This window comes from Crinia signifera, chromosome 12 (genome assembly GCF_055691185.1).
Source record: "Crinia signifera chromosome 12, ASM5569118v1, whole genome shotgun sequence".
NCBI classification, from domain to species: domain Eukaryota; kingdom Metazoa; phylum Chordata; class Amphibia; order Anura; family Myobatrachidae; genus Crinia; species Crinia signifera.
In genome coordinates this window covers 71,961,297-71,977,544 of record NC_139228.1, presented here as the reverse complement: position 1 = coordinate 71,977,544, position 16,248 = coordinate 71,961,297, and the positions used below count along the sequence as shown (strand labels likewise).

At 46.0% G+C, this 16,248-nt stretch overlaps 1 protein-coding gene across 2 annotated transcripts in view; it reads right to left on the bottom strand.

The window, feature by feature from the left end:
• Nucleotides 1-16,248, bottom strand: part of BTBD7 (BTB domain containing 7) — a 40,236-nt gene that overhangs the window by 11,961 nt on the left and 12,027 nt on the right. For both annotated transcript variants that reach the window (XM_083166972.1, XM_083166971.1), the window contains exons 2-7: nucleotides 11,383-11,569; nucleotides 8,960-10,039; nucleotides 4,516-4,724; nucleotides 3,033-3,108; nucleotides 1,940-2,100; nucleotides 284-427 (exon numbers count right to left, since the gene is read on the bottom strand). In XM_083166972.1, coding sequence (XP_083023098.1) covers nucleotides 284-427; nucleotides 1,940-2,100; nucleotides 3,033-3,108; nucleotides 4,516-4,724; nucleotides 8,960-10,039; nucleotides 11,383-11,464 — 1,752 coding nt within the window. In that variant the 5' untranslated portion in view covers nucleotides 11,465-11,569. The remainder of the gene's footprint in view (nucleotides 1-283; nucleotides 428-1,939; nucleotides 2,101-3,032; nucleotides 3,109-4,515; nucleotides 4,725-8,959; nucleotides 10,040-11,382; nucleotides 11,570-16,248) is intronic.

The following is a 16,248-nucleotide window of genomic DNA, read 5'->3' as shown; positions in this document are numbered from 1 at the left end:
CTAGTATGGTTGTATTAATGAGTGTCTTTATTGAGAACACCGTAAAAAAGGGGGGTGGTGAATGGGTTCCAGCAAGGGCGGGGGTGGGGTAGTCCTGGTCATGGGCGTCTGGGGTGACCCCGGTTTGACACTGGTTGGATCCCACCCTGTCGCTCTGAATCAGGCCCATAGTTGCAGAGATGACAGGAAGTTACCCAACTCCGGCCGCTGAGTACCGGCTGCTCTAGAACCGTGTAGCAGAAGAACACCCTTCTATTCACGCCTATGGAGCCACCAGCATTACCTTCGCCTCCTCTACGTACGGTGAGAACAGTCTTGGCCTGACGTATATGCCGGCATTCTTTTGGCGTAACCAGGAGTTAGACTTTCCACTTTCTGAAGTTGGCAACATATCCGTGGGCGGAGTGCTGATCAGTCCCCTTTTCATCTAAAAAAAGGAATACGGGAGAACATAACATTCCCATCGGAGCCAGGCCAGAACCTCACTGATTCAGAACAGACAAACAGTTACTCGTAATCTACGATTATCATTCATTTTATTATTAACTATTCCATAGTAACCTCTGTGACCAGGAGCTGATAAGACAATATATCTTCCTACTCTACAATTGATTTCAGGACTCTTAAGGCCCCCATACCCAATGCAATTCACGTGCAGTATGGGTTCTTTTCCTGCGATCAATCACAGGTGACTGACAGCGGGATGCAATACAATGTGTGGCCCGGTACCTTCCTGGGCAGCTCAAGGGGGGATTGAGGGTGACTTGTCTGAGGGTAGAAGAAGTTGCCCCAATTTATGCCCACCTTTAGACTTCAGCAAAGCGCCAGGATAAAACATTGTAATTAGTGGAGGACTATTAGAGAATAACATCAATACAAACTCCTGAATTCTTCCCATAGTTCTTGTGATGTCATTTTCTGGAGCTGCAGCAATCACATCAACCCTCAATCTAGATCAGATGTACTCAACACCCGGCCCTCCAGCTGCTGAACTACACATCCCAGCATACCCTGCCACAATTTTAGCTTGCCCTCATAGCAAAGCTGTGGCAGGGCATGCAGCCCAAAGCATGGCAAGCGAACTGAGCCATTATCTGGTGTGGACATCAACAACCAGACATAGGGGGGGTATTCAATCCCGGGTCACTACTGTCGGGGACGCCTCAACAGCCGTGACTCAGCAAAACGGGCCCAACTGCTTTTAAGGTGGGGTCCGTTCTGACGAGATCTTCTTCAATGCGGTTGGGAAAGACAGCATTGAATAGGCACCCACCGCTATATACCCCATCGAAAATAGCAAGGGATTGAATACCACCCTTAGTCTTAACTATGCCCCAGCCAATATGGATTATACAGTCCGGCCATAGCAATGCATTTAGTGAGATCCTCCAGTACAAAGGTTAAGGTGCATGATGCATTTGCAGTACCGCGTGCCACATCAGTACGGAACCATAGGTTAAATCAGTGAAATACTATTTCTTATTTTTTTACAGTAACTTCTTAACCCTGAGTGATGTCGTTAAAAACATCCAAATGACCCTGCTTATTGGCAGCTGCAGTCACAGGGAAGTCGCCTTTGAATTTAATCGGTTGCACCCAGAGGAGGGTCATTTTGCTTATGGCTTCAGACTTCTGGGACACCCCGTAGTTTATAGAAATCTGCTAGTTTATAACTGAAGCCAAGACATGAGAATGCGCTTTGAAAGAACTATTATAACCTTATATAACATGGTCCTATGCAAATCACCTTTCCATTGCTTACAATCAATGGAGTTTTAACTAAGACAAAGACTTTCTGTAATGAGCATTTCCCCTTTTTGCGCCTGTGGACTGATAAGCTGCCTATACTGGTGCATATCTGTCTTCCATGTAATCGCTTACTAGATGCCAACGTTCGTTTCACTCCTAGGTGACAGAATCACCGAGAGAAGGCACTTACAGGGTCACACAGCACATCGCTGTTCATGGGTAAGATGTGTTCAATGCGAACAAAAGGCAGCAGGGGGGATAAGATCTCCTTTAGCTCCTCAACATCCAGATCCCTCCGTTTGACCCCTCGCTTGTTCACGCTGTGAGCTGTCCCGCTCAACAGATTGGGCTCTGAAATAAAGAGAGGAAACGCTAAAACATATTGCCAGATTCTAGCACAAGTAACATGGTGTAGGTTTGTCAGCAAATTTTGAAAATTCAAAATGATTCAAAGTTGGGCGCTGCTCCCTACGGCCACACATTGTAAGTTTTTATATTCAACGTGCTGGTGAGCAAGAGTGTGGAGATATTGGGGCAGATGTATTAAGCCTTAACCAGAGATAAATGCAAGGGTGATAGAGAGATAAACGTCCAGCCAATCACCTGCTAACTGCCATGTTACAGGCTGCGTTTGGAAAAAGTCAGTAACGAGCCGATTGGCTGGACGGTGATCTCTCTTTATCACCCTTGCACTTATCTCTTGCTTAATACATCTGCCCCAATGTCTTTAACAGGATGTGCCTTACTTATACGGTTAAGCAAACACATAGAATTGCAGTAGTGGGTGGCGTTTCAGCGATCGGTAAGCAGCGAATCACCCCCAATATTTCAAAAGCGATGCCTGGATTTGGTGTTACAATTGTACTGTGGGCACGATTCAGACTTGATTGCAGATGCAAAAAAAGTGGCCTGATTCAAAAGCAAAATCTTTCTCAAATGCACAAAAGCATGCTGCACTGCAGGTGGGGCAGATGTACCGGGAGTTAGATTTGGGCAAGTTATTTTGTTTCTGTGCAGGGTAAATACGGATTGCTTTGAACACACCGCACCCAAATATAACTCTCTCTGCACATGTTACATCTGCCCCACCTGCAGTGCAGCAGGTCCACTTGAGAAAGATTTAGAATTTGCGATCAACTCTGCATCAGGCCCTGTATACAGGCAATGAACAATCTAAATGTGTTATGTAAGGGACTTTCATTCTTTTGATATTAGCAGGTATCCATGACGGCTATCATCTACGCCATATACAAGCGGAGATACAAATGTGACCCATGTCTCACCTCTGTCTGCAATTCTCTTCATCAGCTGGAATTCGCCCCATTTAATGAGATACTTCAAAATATCCTGCTCACTTGCCTAGAAAGGTTTAAAAGGAAAAAAAAAATAAAGTGATTTACATTGCTCAGCTCTGGTATCCCCATCAAGCACAGAAATGTGTTTTACAGCTATACATCGTGTACTGCCGCTATACATCGTGTGACTAAGTAAATATGAAATAATCCATGAACACTGATGAGTGCACAGTAGTAAGCGATACAGAACCGTGTTCAGCACAGGAATGTAACAGGCTTAGAGGCCTAAACACAAGGCAGTTCCAGGGCATTTTCTAAGCGATCTGACTAGATGCGCGGCCCCACGCAATGCTATCACCCGGCGATTAAGATCCAGCATGCTGGATAAATCCAGTTAGATCGACAGTTAGGACCAATGTTCTCAGCGGAGAACACTGTCCCTGACAGATTGCTCAGCACATAGGGCCTTATTTTGGTTCATTCTTTCTGACAAAATCCTTCTTAGATGGACAAAACCATGTGCACTGCAGGGGGGGCAGATGTAACATGTGCAGAGAGAATTAGATTTGGGTGAGTAATTTGGTTTCTGTGCAGGTAAAATACTGACTGCTTTATTTTTACACTTCAATATAGATCTCACTTTGAAGTAAAACCCCACCCAAATCTAACTCTCTCTGCACAAGTAACACCTGCCCCACCTGCAGTGCACATGGTTTTGCCCATCTAAGAAGGATTTTGTCAGAAAGAATGAACCAAAATAAGGCCCATAGTGCTGACACATCGCTGTGTGCTGAACGTTCTGAGCGATTGAGCATTGCTCAGACACTCAGCAAATCCCCCCCCCTGTGTAGGCCCCTTAATAATGTCTAGTCAAGAATGGTTAATCGTATAACAGAACAAATAAAACAAAGTACATAAGGTATATTTAAACATCTACATTTTCGAACCAGTGATCCTAGAACGTACTTAATTATGCTAATTACACTCATCTTCCTAATTGCTCTGATATTTTACACCACAACAAGTTGGCAGTATTTCTGTCTCACAGTAGCTAAATTTATCCTTCAATCCGTGATCCCGGCCATTTTTGTTCTGTTCCACAGTAACTTGACAGCCAGAATTCAATGTTCCGCCCGTCGAGTGTCGGAAACTCTGGATTGTCAAAAAGCGCCCGTGAATTTGACAGTTGTTTTAACGTGGGATCTGTTTTGGCTGAAACGGCCTTCAATGCGGTCTGTAACGGCAGCATTGAATAGGCGACAGCTATTTGCGCCGGCAGAAATATCCACCTCGATTGAATACCCCCCTTAACATGGTCCCTCTGCCTGGTGCAAATATATCTGCAGTGACGAACAGCTACATTATACAACCCTGTGACCCAAGGACTGGACCAAGTATCTTCTTTACTGTACTGGGCATTTGGGCAAGTGTAGGCTTCTCTCATTTGACACCATTCTGGATTTGCCAGTACCTGGAGGTAGTCGGACTGGATCACAGTCAGCAGATGGTCCTTGTTTAGCTCATAGAACACGTCCGTTATCATGACGTGGCTGAACTCCTCGCACAGGAAGTGCAATGCCTGACGGCGAACCCAGTTGGATCCGTAGGGCTGAGAGCTCCACTTCAAGATGGCGATTAAGGTGTCCAGAGAGATGCTCTCCGCGATGATATCTTCACAGCCTGCAGATGTTGGGGGAAATAAGATGCACAGTGTATCATCTATTATAGCTATGCCCCATCATTTACACCAGGGATCATTCTAGCACCCTGCACCTTTCAATATGTGTGCAGTTCCTCTTGCCTGCCTGGGGGCGTCGCTCTCTATGCTGAGGAGATTCTAACACAGGGGAACATGTATGAAGCTTGGAGAAAAGTGCGATCTATCCCCATAAAGATGTGCAAGGTGATAATGCTCCAGCCAATCAGCTCCTAACTATTCATTTACATATTGCAGCTGATTGGCTGGTGCATTATCACCTTGCACAGACCATTCTTTATGGGGATATCACTGCTCCAAGCTTCATACATTAACCCCACAGGTCTGCTCTACATATCAGTGCTGAACTACAGACCACGCCAGGTGCATCTACCACAGCATGGTCTGTATATCAGCACGGATATGCAGACCAGACCTGTGCTAGAAGCAATTTTTTTTAAGAAAAGAGAGAATGTCACTAAAGTGGTGCACTAAATAGAGAGAAAAACTAAACACTTAAAAAGTAACTTTTAATGAGATTAGCTGATAAAACGTTGCGAAATATAGACTAAAATAAAACATGTATGACACAAACAGTGTGGTTAAAAGGATACTAAATCCTCGCACAGTGATCCCCACTGATCAGCCGTCCTCTATGTTTATTAATCCTCCTAGTTTAAATTGGTGCGCGTTTTATTATATATATACAGATTTATTGATTCTATCACAAGTCTCACAAGTACAATGTGTACAAGGGAATTTCAGTAATTGATTCTATGTATACAATTGCGATAATGCAGTTACAAATGTGTGTAATAGGTGTTTCACATATGTGGAACAGGGAATACAGCTCGGAGCCAGTAATACAAGGCAACGTGCGTGTATTTCCCTGACGCTGGCTGGGTTCAGATTTAGGCAGTCCAATCCAAGTGCTGGCTGTTATGTCAGCGCTGGGGTTCCCGGCTATCTACTGAGACCCGCCGCCGCTGTTTGTCGAGGGGGTGTCTGGAGCGTACCGGGCTGTCAAGTAATGACGCTGCCGGTCAGACACTGCCCTTCAGGAGCTACGGTGAGTGGCGCCACCACACCGCTTCTTGAGCTCCACAGACTCACTGGAAAGTGACGTCCGTTCAGAGGTTCGCACCAATTATACTAGACATATACAAAATACATTTCAAGAGGGGAAGGGAGGCAGGGGGTTTACACTGCGGATGCAGTCGGTCTGCGTACGCTTCGCAATTAAGCTTACGAAGCTTAATTGCGAAGCGTACGCAGACCGACTGCATCCGCAGTGTAAACCCCCTGCCTCCCTTCCCCTCTTGAAATGTATTTTGTATATGTCTAGTATAATTGGTGCGAACCTCTGAACGGACGTCACTTTCCAGTGAGTCTGTGGAGCTCAAGAAGCGGTGTGGTGGCGCCACTCACCGTAGCTCCTGAAGGGCAGTGTCTGACCGGCAGCGTCATTACTTGACAGCCCGGTACGCTCCAGACACCCCCTCGACAAACAGCGGCGGCGGGTCTCAGTAGATAGCCGGGAACCCCAGCGCTGACATAACAGCCAGCACTTGGATTGGACTGCCTAAATCTGAACCCAGCCAGCGTCAGGGAAATACACGCACGTTGCCTTGTATTACTGGCTCCGAGCTGTATTCCCTGTTCCACATATGTGAAACACCTATTACACACATTTGTAACTGCATTATCGCAATTGTATACATAGAATCAATTACTGAAATTCCCTTGTACACATTGTACTTGTGAGACTTGTGATAGAATCAATAAATCTGTATATATATAATAAAACGCGCACCAATTTAAACTAGGAGGATTAATAAACATAGAGGACGGCTGATCAGTGGGGATCACTGTGCGAGGATTTAGTATCCTTTTAACCACACTGTTTGTGTCATACATGTTTTATTTTAGTCTATATTTCGCAACGTTTTATCAGCTAATCTCATTAAAAGTTACTTTTTAAGTGTTTAGTTTTTCTCTCTATTTAGTGCACCACTTTAGTGACATTCTCTCTTTTCTTAAAAAAAATCGTCTCTAACAGTGTCCTGTGGTAGCACCCCCGAATATATTTATTACTATTCAGGAACGTGTTCCAGTAATAACTCTTGTTATGTAATAGGGGTTCGTGTACATTTATAAAAATTACTTGTCTTGTGCGACTGGCGCAAAAAACCTTTCTTTCTTGCTGTGCTAGAAGCAGCACAGCAGATAGTAACACCCCAGCCAGGGAATTGAACTGTGCGGGTTTGGGAAGATGCAGGCAGGGCAGTGACGCTGTGCCAGACAGTCTGTACCAATCTGTTAGTGGGCAAATATAAATGCTGTTCACAGGGGCGTATTCTACCACCCAGAGCCGGGGAACCAGGGCTGTCACTTGCACAGAAAGAGACGTCCCAGACTGAGTGCAGGCATTCACTACTCTATACAGGAGACGTTTATTTGTCCGGATGTCTACTTCCACTACCCCCATGTGCTGTTTATTAAAAGCTGAGGTCTGCACGCCAATCTTCCCCATGTGTTTTCACTCAATACGCAGAGCAGGTTCAAAGCCTGGGAGTGAACTCATCGCTGTGTGCACACACGTTACATTGCCAACATTGTCATTTGTGCTTCATTATTTCCCTGACTCTGCTGGATTCATCCAACACAGGGCATAGTGTAGCAGAGCCGGACGCTGAGTTTCTAGGCCGAGTGTCTGGACAGTGCCCAGCATGCACGGGAAAACACACACACACACACACTGCACGTCTATTGGAGCCTCAGATGGGGGGCAAGATGGTGAAGGATGGGAAGTAGGGTGAGGAGACGGGGGGGGGGGGTGAGGGATGGGAAGTTGGGTGGGGAGACAAAGGAGGGCAAGATGGTGAGGGATGGGAAGTAGGGTGAGGAGGAGACAAGGGGGGGGGGGTGAGGGATGGGAAGTTGGGTGAGGAGACGGGGGGTGGGGGGTGGTGAGGGATGGGAAGTTGGGTGAAAGGAAAAGGGGAGCAACATGGTGAGGGATGGGAAGTAGGGTGAGGAGACAAAGGAGGGGTCAAGATGGGTGAAAGGAAAAGAGGGGGCCAAGATGGTGAGGGATGGAAAGATATTAGAGGAGACAAAAAGAAGGGGGAGGGCGTCAAAACAGGCGTTACCGAGTCATGGCTCGGCATTGACCAAATACATGGGCAGTGTAAGGGTGCAACACGTCACAGCAGCAGAGAACAGCACATACATAGGAGACTCTCATATGCAGCCTTGGACACGTCACAGCAGCAGAGAACAGCACATACATAGGAGACTCATATGCCGCCTTGGACACATCACAGCAGCAGAGAACAGCACATACATAGGAGACTCTCATATGCCGCCTTGGACACGTCACAGCAGCAGAGAACAGCACAGACATAGGAGACTCTTATGCCACCTTGGATACTCTCTAGAAATAGCTTCAGTTAACACATGATTGCCAAATAAAACAATCCTGGGATGGGCGACTAACCCAGGACTATAAGCAGACAGATGACATCCATTACCAATGTATCACATTACTGTACTGCTGGATGCTACAGGAGTACACCGACACAGGGGGGCAGGGGCTGCTCCTCCCCTAGACAAAGCAAAGCCGTGTTTGTGTTCTCAAAGTCGGTCCTCAGGACGTTTTGCAGGTCTCCTCACAGAATCAAGTGAAATAATTATCTCCAGTTGTGGTTCATTTAAAATGTGCCAGTCGGTAATGAGCCTAGAAAACATGAACTGTGTGGGGTCCTGAGGACCGAGTTTGAGAACCCATGGTATAGCAGATCTACGATGTCTGGGTCGACCACCCTTAGTCGAAGTCTTGTTAAACACCTAAATATAGTGCGCCATGTCCCCTTGCTTCATGCACGGCGCCTCTCTACGCTCGGCACGCTAGTGTAATCTCACTCTATGTCCACTTGGGTAGTAAAATATGAATCAAGTTGACCTGTGACCTTTGGCACCAAAAAGAGGTGAAAAAACAAAATGCCGACCATGTGACCACCGACCGCGCTCCAATGGCTCGAAATCTGGTGTCTAACTTCCATTACGGTCTATCTAGACCAAGTCGACTGAGCTCTGTTGCCGATTGGAGTTGTATTTAACAGATCCATCATAAACTGTGGCTCCCCCTTGAGGAGAGTAACATAACAGAGAAAGCGGACGCACAGGTTTCTAGCATATGCGATTTCCAGACACTTACCTTGTGCCAGCATGTTGAACTCTAAGAACAGTGCAATGTGGTAGAGTTCCATTGCTTCCTCAGCCCGAGTCATATTTGGCTTTCCTGCTACCAGAGCCTGCACTTCGCTGAGGCTCCCTATCGACGGGCTACAGTGCAAGACGTAGGACAGGTCCACTACGTCCGTGTACATGCAATGCAAAATGACTTTTGCATATTTTTTTGGTATTATGGATTCATCGAGGATAATTCTGGTTGGAGTCCTTAATGTCCGGTCGGTGATCTCCTCCCCAGTCCGGATTCGTCTTTGCAGCAAGTTGCGGAAGAACGGAGACCGCGCTGAGAGGATCGCTTTGTGAGCCCGGAGCTCCTCATCTAAGCAGCTCTGAACGCCGTACGTTTCCACCAGCTCGGAGTCGGAGGAAAAGCTAAGCACCGCATCATAGTAGCACATGTAGTCAAACAACCCACGCATGTCAATGTCCAATGAGTTCGGCGTACCAAATTCCTCGCTCAGTTGCACGAGTATATCCACATTCTGAAACCTGGAGTCCTCAATGCCAAACTCCCCAGTGTACAAGTAGTGTAGCAAGGCAGAAAACATCGGCATGTCAATGCCAGCGGTATTGATATCCATGATGATCTCTGCTCCGTACTCTGGGGACGAGGAGAGCAACTTTTTGAAAAACGGACACCTTGCGGCCAATATGGCACGGTGCACCGGAAAGCAGGTCTCCTGGAATATGAGATCCACATCGGTACAGTATTTGTATTCGTAAAGGTCGCCCATATCTTTCGGCAAAGTCCTCGTTTCTGGCCGCGCCACGTTGGCCTGCAGAGACAGCTCTTTTAAGGCCGCCGTTCCCTCGTATTCCTCCACCAGCGCATTGACGTCTCGGACATCCCACCCGGAGAGCAGTTCTCTCATCTGCTTGGCGTGATCCGCAGACCTGCTGGACTTCCGACGCTTGATGAATTTCTTCTTGAGCGTGGCGAGGCCAGACGTTTTCTTTTTCTTGTCTTGGGGTTTCTCATGCCCGTGTTCAAGGCTGTACAGCTTGGACTCGTAGCCATAGCCTTGATGCGAGTAAGACGATGTCCCTATAAAAAGTCAAAACAAACATTAACGACTCACGTGATAATATTGTGTAATATTCTCACATACGTATCTCATGCGCAATACAATAGAAGAAAAGGGACATCGGGTGCTCAAACCAACACTCGGCAAATTGTCTCAGACAAAATAAAGCCAACAGTACAATGAATTGGTCACTGAAGGGTCCGTGGTACAGGGACAGGTTCTTCAAATGTATAAAGGACCCCAAACATTTTATTTGTTTTACAAACTCCCACCAAACCAAAACACACTGCGGTACTTGTGTATTATCTGGGCGCCCGATTTTTTGATTGTATGCCTTAACTTAAGGTATACAATCAGATGCAAGGTATACAATCAGATGCGATGGACCCGATTTTTTTCGGAAAAAATCGGGTCGATCGCATCGCATGCAACCAAATCGCGAGGGGACGCGGATTACTTAACATGTATTCCGTGTCTGCTCGCCATACTATATAAAATCAATTGGATAGTGGGGGTATGAACAGGGTGGGTATACAATAAAAAATGGGGTCTCAGGGACCATTTAACATTGGAACCAATGTAAAAATCGGGTCCATCACATGCGATTTGGTTGCATGTGATGGACCCGATTTTTCCGACCCGAAAAAAAAATTTGGGCGCCCAGATATTACACAAGTAACCACACTGAAGCCTCATTTCAAGTATATAATACCACTACTTAAGGCCCAGTCTCCATCACATCACCCATGGCCAGCTCTATAATTCTATCTAGGTGCTGGCAGGAACCTCAGTGGAGGCAACACACAGCTGGATATTGAATTAAGCAATAGAGAAGAAGTGACCACAGAAGTAGTCGTGTTGATGGGAGGTAAACTTGTCATGTTGCTTGCAGCTCTTGTCGGTGAGTAATGACTGCACCTTTGCATTTGCTGGGTGACCTGGGAACTGTGTCCGTGAGTATCAACTGTGCGCACCTGCTGGGTGACCTGGGAAACTAGTCAGTGAGTAATGACTGCACCTGCTGGGTGACCTGGGAAATGAGTCAGTGAGTAATGACTTCAACGGTGTACCTGCTAGGTGACCTGGGAAATGTGAGCTGCTTGAAATCCTGAGGACAGAGTTTGAGAACCATTGCATGAGGCAGTAAATGCTGCAGTGCAGGTTGATCAGAGAAGCACTTGTGATATATACGCAGCCAGCTGAATAACTGAAGTTAGGGTCTCCGTACACTTGTGTACCCCACTAAGACCTATGAGCGTTGGCATTATATGGGCGTGCAGTATACTATTCTACTCAGGGATATACCCAATTCTTGCGATACCAGCAGAGCTGGACACACAATAATAGCGTAGAGAACCCTTACCTATGAATGTCTGTTGCGTCTGTGCGTTTCCCCCTACTCTCGGGGAACACGAGTGGGGGTAGCTTGAAGCATTCACACCCATGTCGTCAGTCACTCAGACACTCTGCCTGACCGCTATCCAATGTATAATCCCGCATTGTTGTGTAATCCAGAGTTCCAGGTTCTCCCACGCGACGCTCATCCATGTCTGAGAAATACAAACAAAAATGGTCGTATGAAAGAAACATCACATAAAAGTTACTGATTCCTTACAAATAACTAATATAAAAAAAATACAGACTATAGCAAAGAAGCCAAAGGGTTAATGTGCAAATAGAATTGTGGTTTTATTCAAGTTTCTTTTCCAAAAATATTCAATATATACTGTGACAAGGAATTACATACACTGGATAAACATGAAGTCTTGGGTGGGGGTATATTCAATGTAAGGTCACGACCATCGGGCTTGGCCCGACAGCCGTGACCACGTCCCGTTCTCGGCTGGCTCGACAGGGATTTTGCCGACGGGATTCAATGTCCCACCTGAAGAGCGCAGTGAGAAGCGGCCGGGAGTTCGTCAATTCCCAGGAGAACGTACTTGACTGCTTGTGAAGTCAGGCACGTTCTGCCAAGACCCATGTTCAATGCTGTGAGGGAAGACAGCATGGAATAGGGCCCCGCCGCCATCTCCTCCCGTCGGGAATCGTGGAGGGAAATTGAATATCCTCCTTGGTCTTTATAATTAGAACAGATCACAGCATACCAGGGACACAGCATAGTATAGGTTACAGGAAGCAGCATACAGGGAATCACAGCATAGCTCAAACTCTTCGGAATGCTCCAGTGGTCCCTACCATAGCCCACACCCTGGTCTATCACCTGGGCAGCTATTCCACCATCAGGAGCAATCACCTCCTGCCCTGGAAACACTTCTATTAAACAAAGTCTGTTCTGAGAAGCTCTAGAGACACATTAATCTCTAAAGTATACTTTACCTTTAGTGTTTTGGGGGTCAGAGGCTATTTACATAGTCATGCGTTATATGGACATCCTATTATCATGTATTACCAATTTCTTATATAGCGCACACATATTCCGCAGCGCTGTACAGAGAATATTTAAACAATCACATCATTCCCTGCCACAGTGGAGCTTACAATCTATATTCCCTACCACATGTACACGCACACACAGGCATTCTAGGGGTAATTTTGTTAGGAGCCAATTAACCTACCAGTATATATTTGGATTGTGGGCGGTGTCAACATTTACAAGCGTATTCAGTTTTGTACAGATGGTTAAAAAGATACAAAATTAGTAGTTTAAATATTAATAGTTTTTTTTTTTTTTTAACATCAATAGTTTTTATTGAAGAATTTTTACATTTTGTATAGCAAAACATAACAATTGGGGGAGGGGGGGTGAGACAGAAAGGAAAACAGGGGGGGGAGGGGGGGGGGGGAGTCACTCTATCAAAACATAGTCATAGAACACAATTATGAAGCAAAATTTAGGCAACCAGCAGTGTCATATGGCTATACAATCTCCATACGTGATATGTACTGAATAATAATTGCAAATAAGAAGCCGTCCTAAGTTGAGTCAGTTGGGTCTAGTTTGAGAAGGTTAGCACCCTCCCCAACCGTGACAAAAGCCCTCCATGGGTTCCAGCGAGCTGGAAAATCTTGTGTAGAGATATAGGTGGGGGAATAATCTGTCTCCATCAGGAAGTGCGATTGAACCTTGTGAACCACTCTAACACAGGGGGGAGGGGCCACCTGCTTCCAACACTGTGCCAGAGTAGCCCGGGCCGCAATGCATATATGGCCCAACACATAATGTAATTGGGGGGGGACTGAGCTTGGGAAGCAGTTCAGGAGGGCAATGAGGGGGGAAGGCGATAGCTTTAAGGTTAGTGCTTTGTTTATGAGGTTGAAAACTTCTTTCCAAAAGGGTATTATACGTGGGCATGACCAGAAGATGTGAAACTGATGGCCAACTTCTCCACAGAGGCGCCAGCAGAATTTGGAAGAGGAGGGCCAGATCGTGTGGAGTCTGTCGGGTGTGAGATATAACCTATTCAGAAGCTTGACGTGCATTTCTGAATGGTTTAGGCACTTGGACATTTTATGTGAAGAGATAAAAATTTTTCTCCATTGTGGTTCCTGTAATGTACAACCAATATCTTCCTCCCATCTGATCTGTGCTTTGGTTTTGGGGGCCGGGGTCATTTCTAAAAGGGTTCTGTACCAAAAGGAGATTCCTCCTTTGGACTCGCCATTGGAGAGTCTGTCAACTATGTTTGCATTGTAGGATACTGGTACTGTATCTCTACCCGAGAGGCTACTCCACCAATGACTTATCTGGTAGTACTGCAGTCTATCAGTATCAGGTAAGTGGAAACGCTCTTGTAGACCTTGGAAGGAGATAAGGGTCGGCCCATTCAATACATCAGCCAGCGATTTGATCCCCTTAGAAATCCATTTATGTGGGTTAAAAGTAGGGATGATAGCGGCTATAGTGTGTAGAGATAAGGAGGGCATGTTGTGAAAATTATTAGAGGCGGCCCTAGTCAATCTGTCCCAGGTAGCCAGGGCTGCCCGTGTGGCAGGCAGGAGGTTCAGATTATTAGGGCGTAAATTGGGTGGGAGCCAAAAAAGGTCTCTGACGGGGAAATGGGGGCAGGCCTCGTCCTCCAAACTCGCCCATCCCCGGGAGTCTTCTTGAGTGAAGAGAGTTTGAAGTTGAGCCAGGAGGGCAGCTTCCTGATACATTGTTAGATTAGGAAGATTTAGGCCACCCTTACATTTGGGTAAACACATTTTGGTGCGGGCTAATCTACAGGGGCGTGATGCCCATACATATTTCATCATGATAGAGTTTGCTTTGTCAATATATTTTTTGGGGAAAGTATAGGGGATCGTGCGGAAGAGAAACATCAGCTTAGGGAGAAGTGACATCTTGAAGGCTGCAATTCGGCCTAGCCAGGATATATCGTAATGGAGCCAGGATTTGCAAAGGGACAATATTGAGTTGAGGAGAGGGGGAAGGTTGACCTCAAAAACTTGGGAGGAGGTGGGAGGGATGCGAATTCCTAGGTAGCGAATTGCTGTGGATTGCCAATTGTAGGGGTATAAGGGTCGTAGAGAGTTAATGGAATGGTCTAGATTAATGGGGAGTGCGTCGGTTTTTGTTGTATTGAGTTTGTAATAGGAGGCTGAGGAATATGCGTCTAATATTTTATGCAATTGGGGAAGAGATGTAGCCGGTTGTGAAACTAATAGGAGGAAATCATCAGCAAACATACAAAGTTTATGGGGGGTCGAGCCGATTAATGGTCCTGGAAATAGTGGGTCTGCACGGATCTTAGCCGCCAGAGGCTCGATTGCCAATATAAAAATAAGAGGGGACAGGGGGCATCCCTGACGGGTTCCATTATAGATTAGAAAGGGGTCAGATAGGAAACCATTACTAAAAACACGCGCGGATGGGGAGCTGTATAGTGCCAGTATTGAGGAGAGTATTTGGTTACGTAAGCCAAATTTCAGCAACACTTCACGCATGTAAGTCCAGTTTAAGCGATCAAAGGCCTTCTCTGCGTCTAACGACAACAGGAGAAGGCCCTGGTCTGGGGGAAGAGAGTCGATAATGTTGAAAACCTTACGTGTGTTGTCTGATGCCTGTCTACCTGGTACAAAACCTACTTGGTCTGGGTGAATCAATGAGGGGAGGAGGTCTTTTAACCGGGAGGCAATTAGCTTAGCATAAATTTTTACGTCCCCGTTCAGTAGGGAAATTGGACGATAATTTTGGCATAGGGCGGGGTCTTTTTCTGGTTTAGGTATGGTGACGATTTGGGCTTCCAACATCTCCCTGGGGATATTGCCACAGGCGGTGATCTCATTATAAACGCTCACTAGGGAGGGAGCAAGAAGATCTTGGAAAGAGATATAAAAATCATTAACAAAACCATCCGGGCCAGGCGCTTTGCCCTTGGGAAGGGATTTAATAGTATCTTGCACTTCTGCAGCGGTCCATGGGGCATTTAAGGATTCTAGTTGTAATTGGGTAATTGAGGGGAGATTTAAATTGGCCAGGAAGTAGTTAATAGACAAGAGATCCGGTTGGGGTATGGAGGTATCAGCAGATAGGTTATAAAGTTGGGAGTAATATGATGCAAATTGGTTTGATATTTCAGAGGGATTGGAAATCTTTAAGCCCGAAGCAGTCTTGATGAATTTAATCCTATTTCTAGCCTGTTGTACTCGGAGCTTGCGGGCCAGCATTTTTCCAGACCTATTACCAACTAGGTAAAATTTTTGCCGCAATCGATTGAGGGCTGCTTGTGTGCGTGTTGTAAGAAATTTCTGGAGTTGGGATCTGACTTCGGCAAGCTGTTTCTGAAGAGATCTTGAAGGTTTACTTTTATTTTGAGATTCAAGGTTCTTTAATTTTAATTCCAGATCAGCTATGGTTTGATAGTGTAATTTTTTGAGTCTAGCTCCTGCCTGTATCGCTGCTCCTCTAACAACTGCCTTTAAAGAGCACCAATAGTTCAGGATGGACGTGTCAGAGGGGGAGTTGCACTTCTGGAATGTGTCAATCGACTCTTTGATGGTCCCTTTAGAGATTGGGTCGGCCAATAGGTAAGAAGAGAGTCGCCAAGGGCGGGGGGGTGTAAATTGGTGCAAAATGTCCCAGCGGAAATTAATCGGGGCGTGGTCCGACCATGTGATTGGTAGGACATCACTAGATTTAGCTAGTTGAAGGGTCCATTTATCTAGAAGGATGTAATCGATACGGGAATACGTATTATGGACAGGGGAGTGATAGGTGTATTCTCGCCCAGAGGGGTTATGAACCCGCCAGACATCATAGAGGTCATAC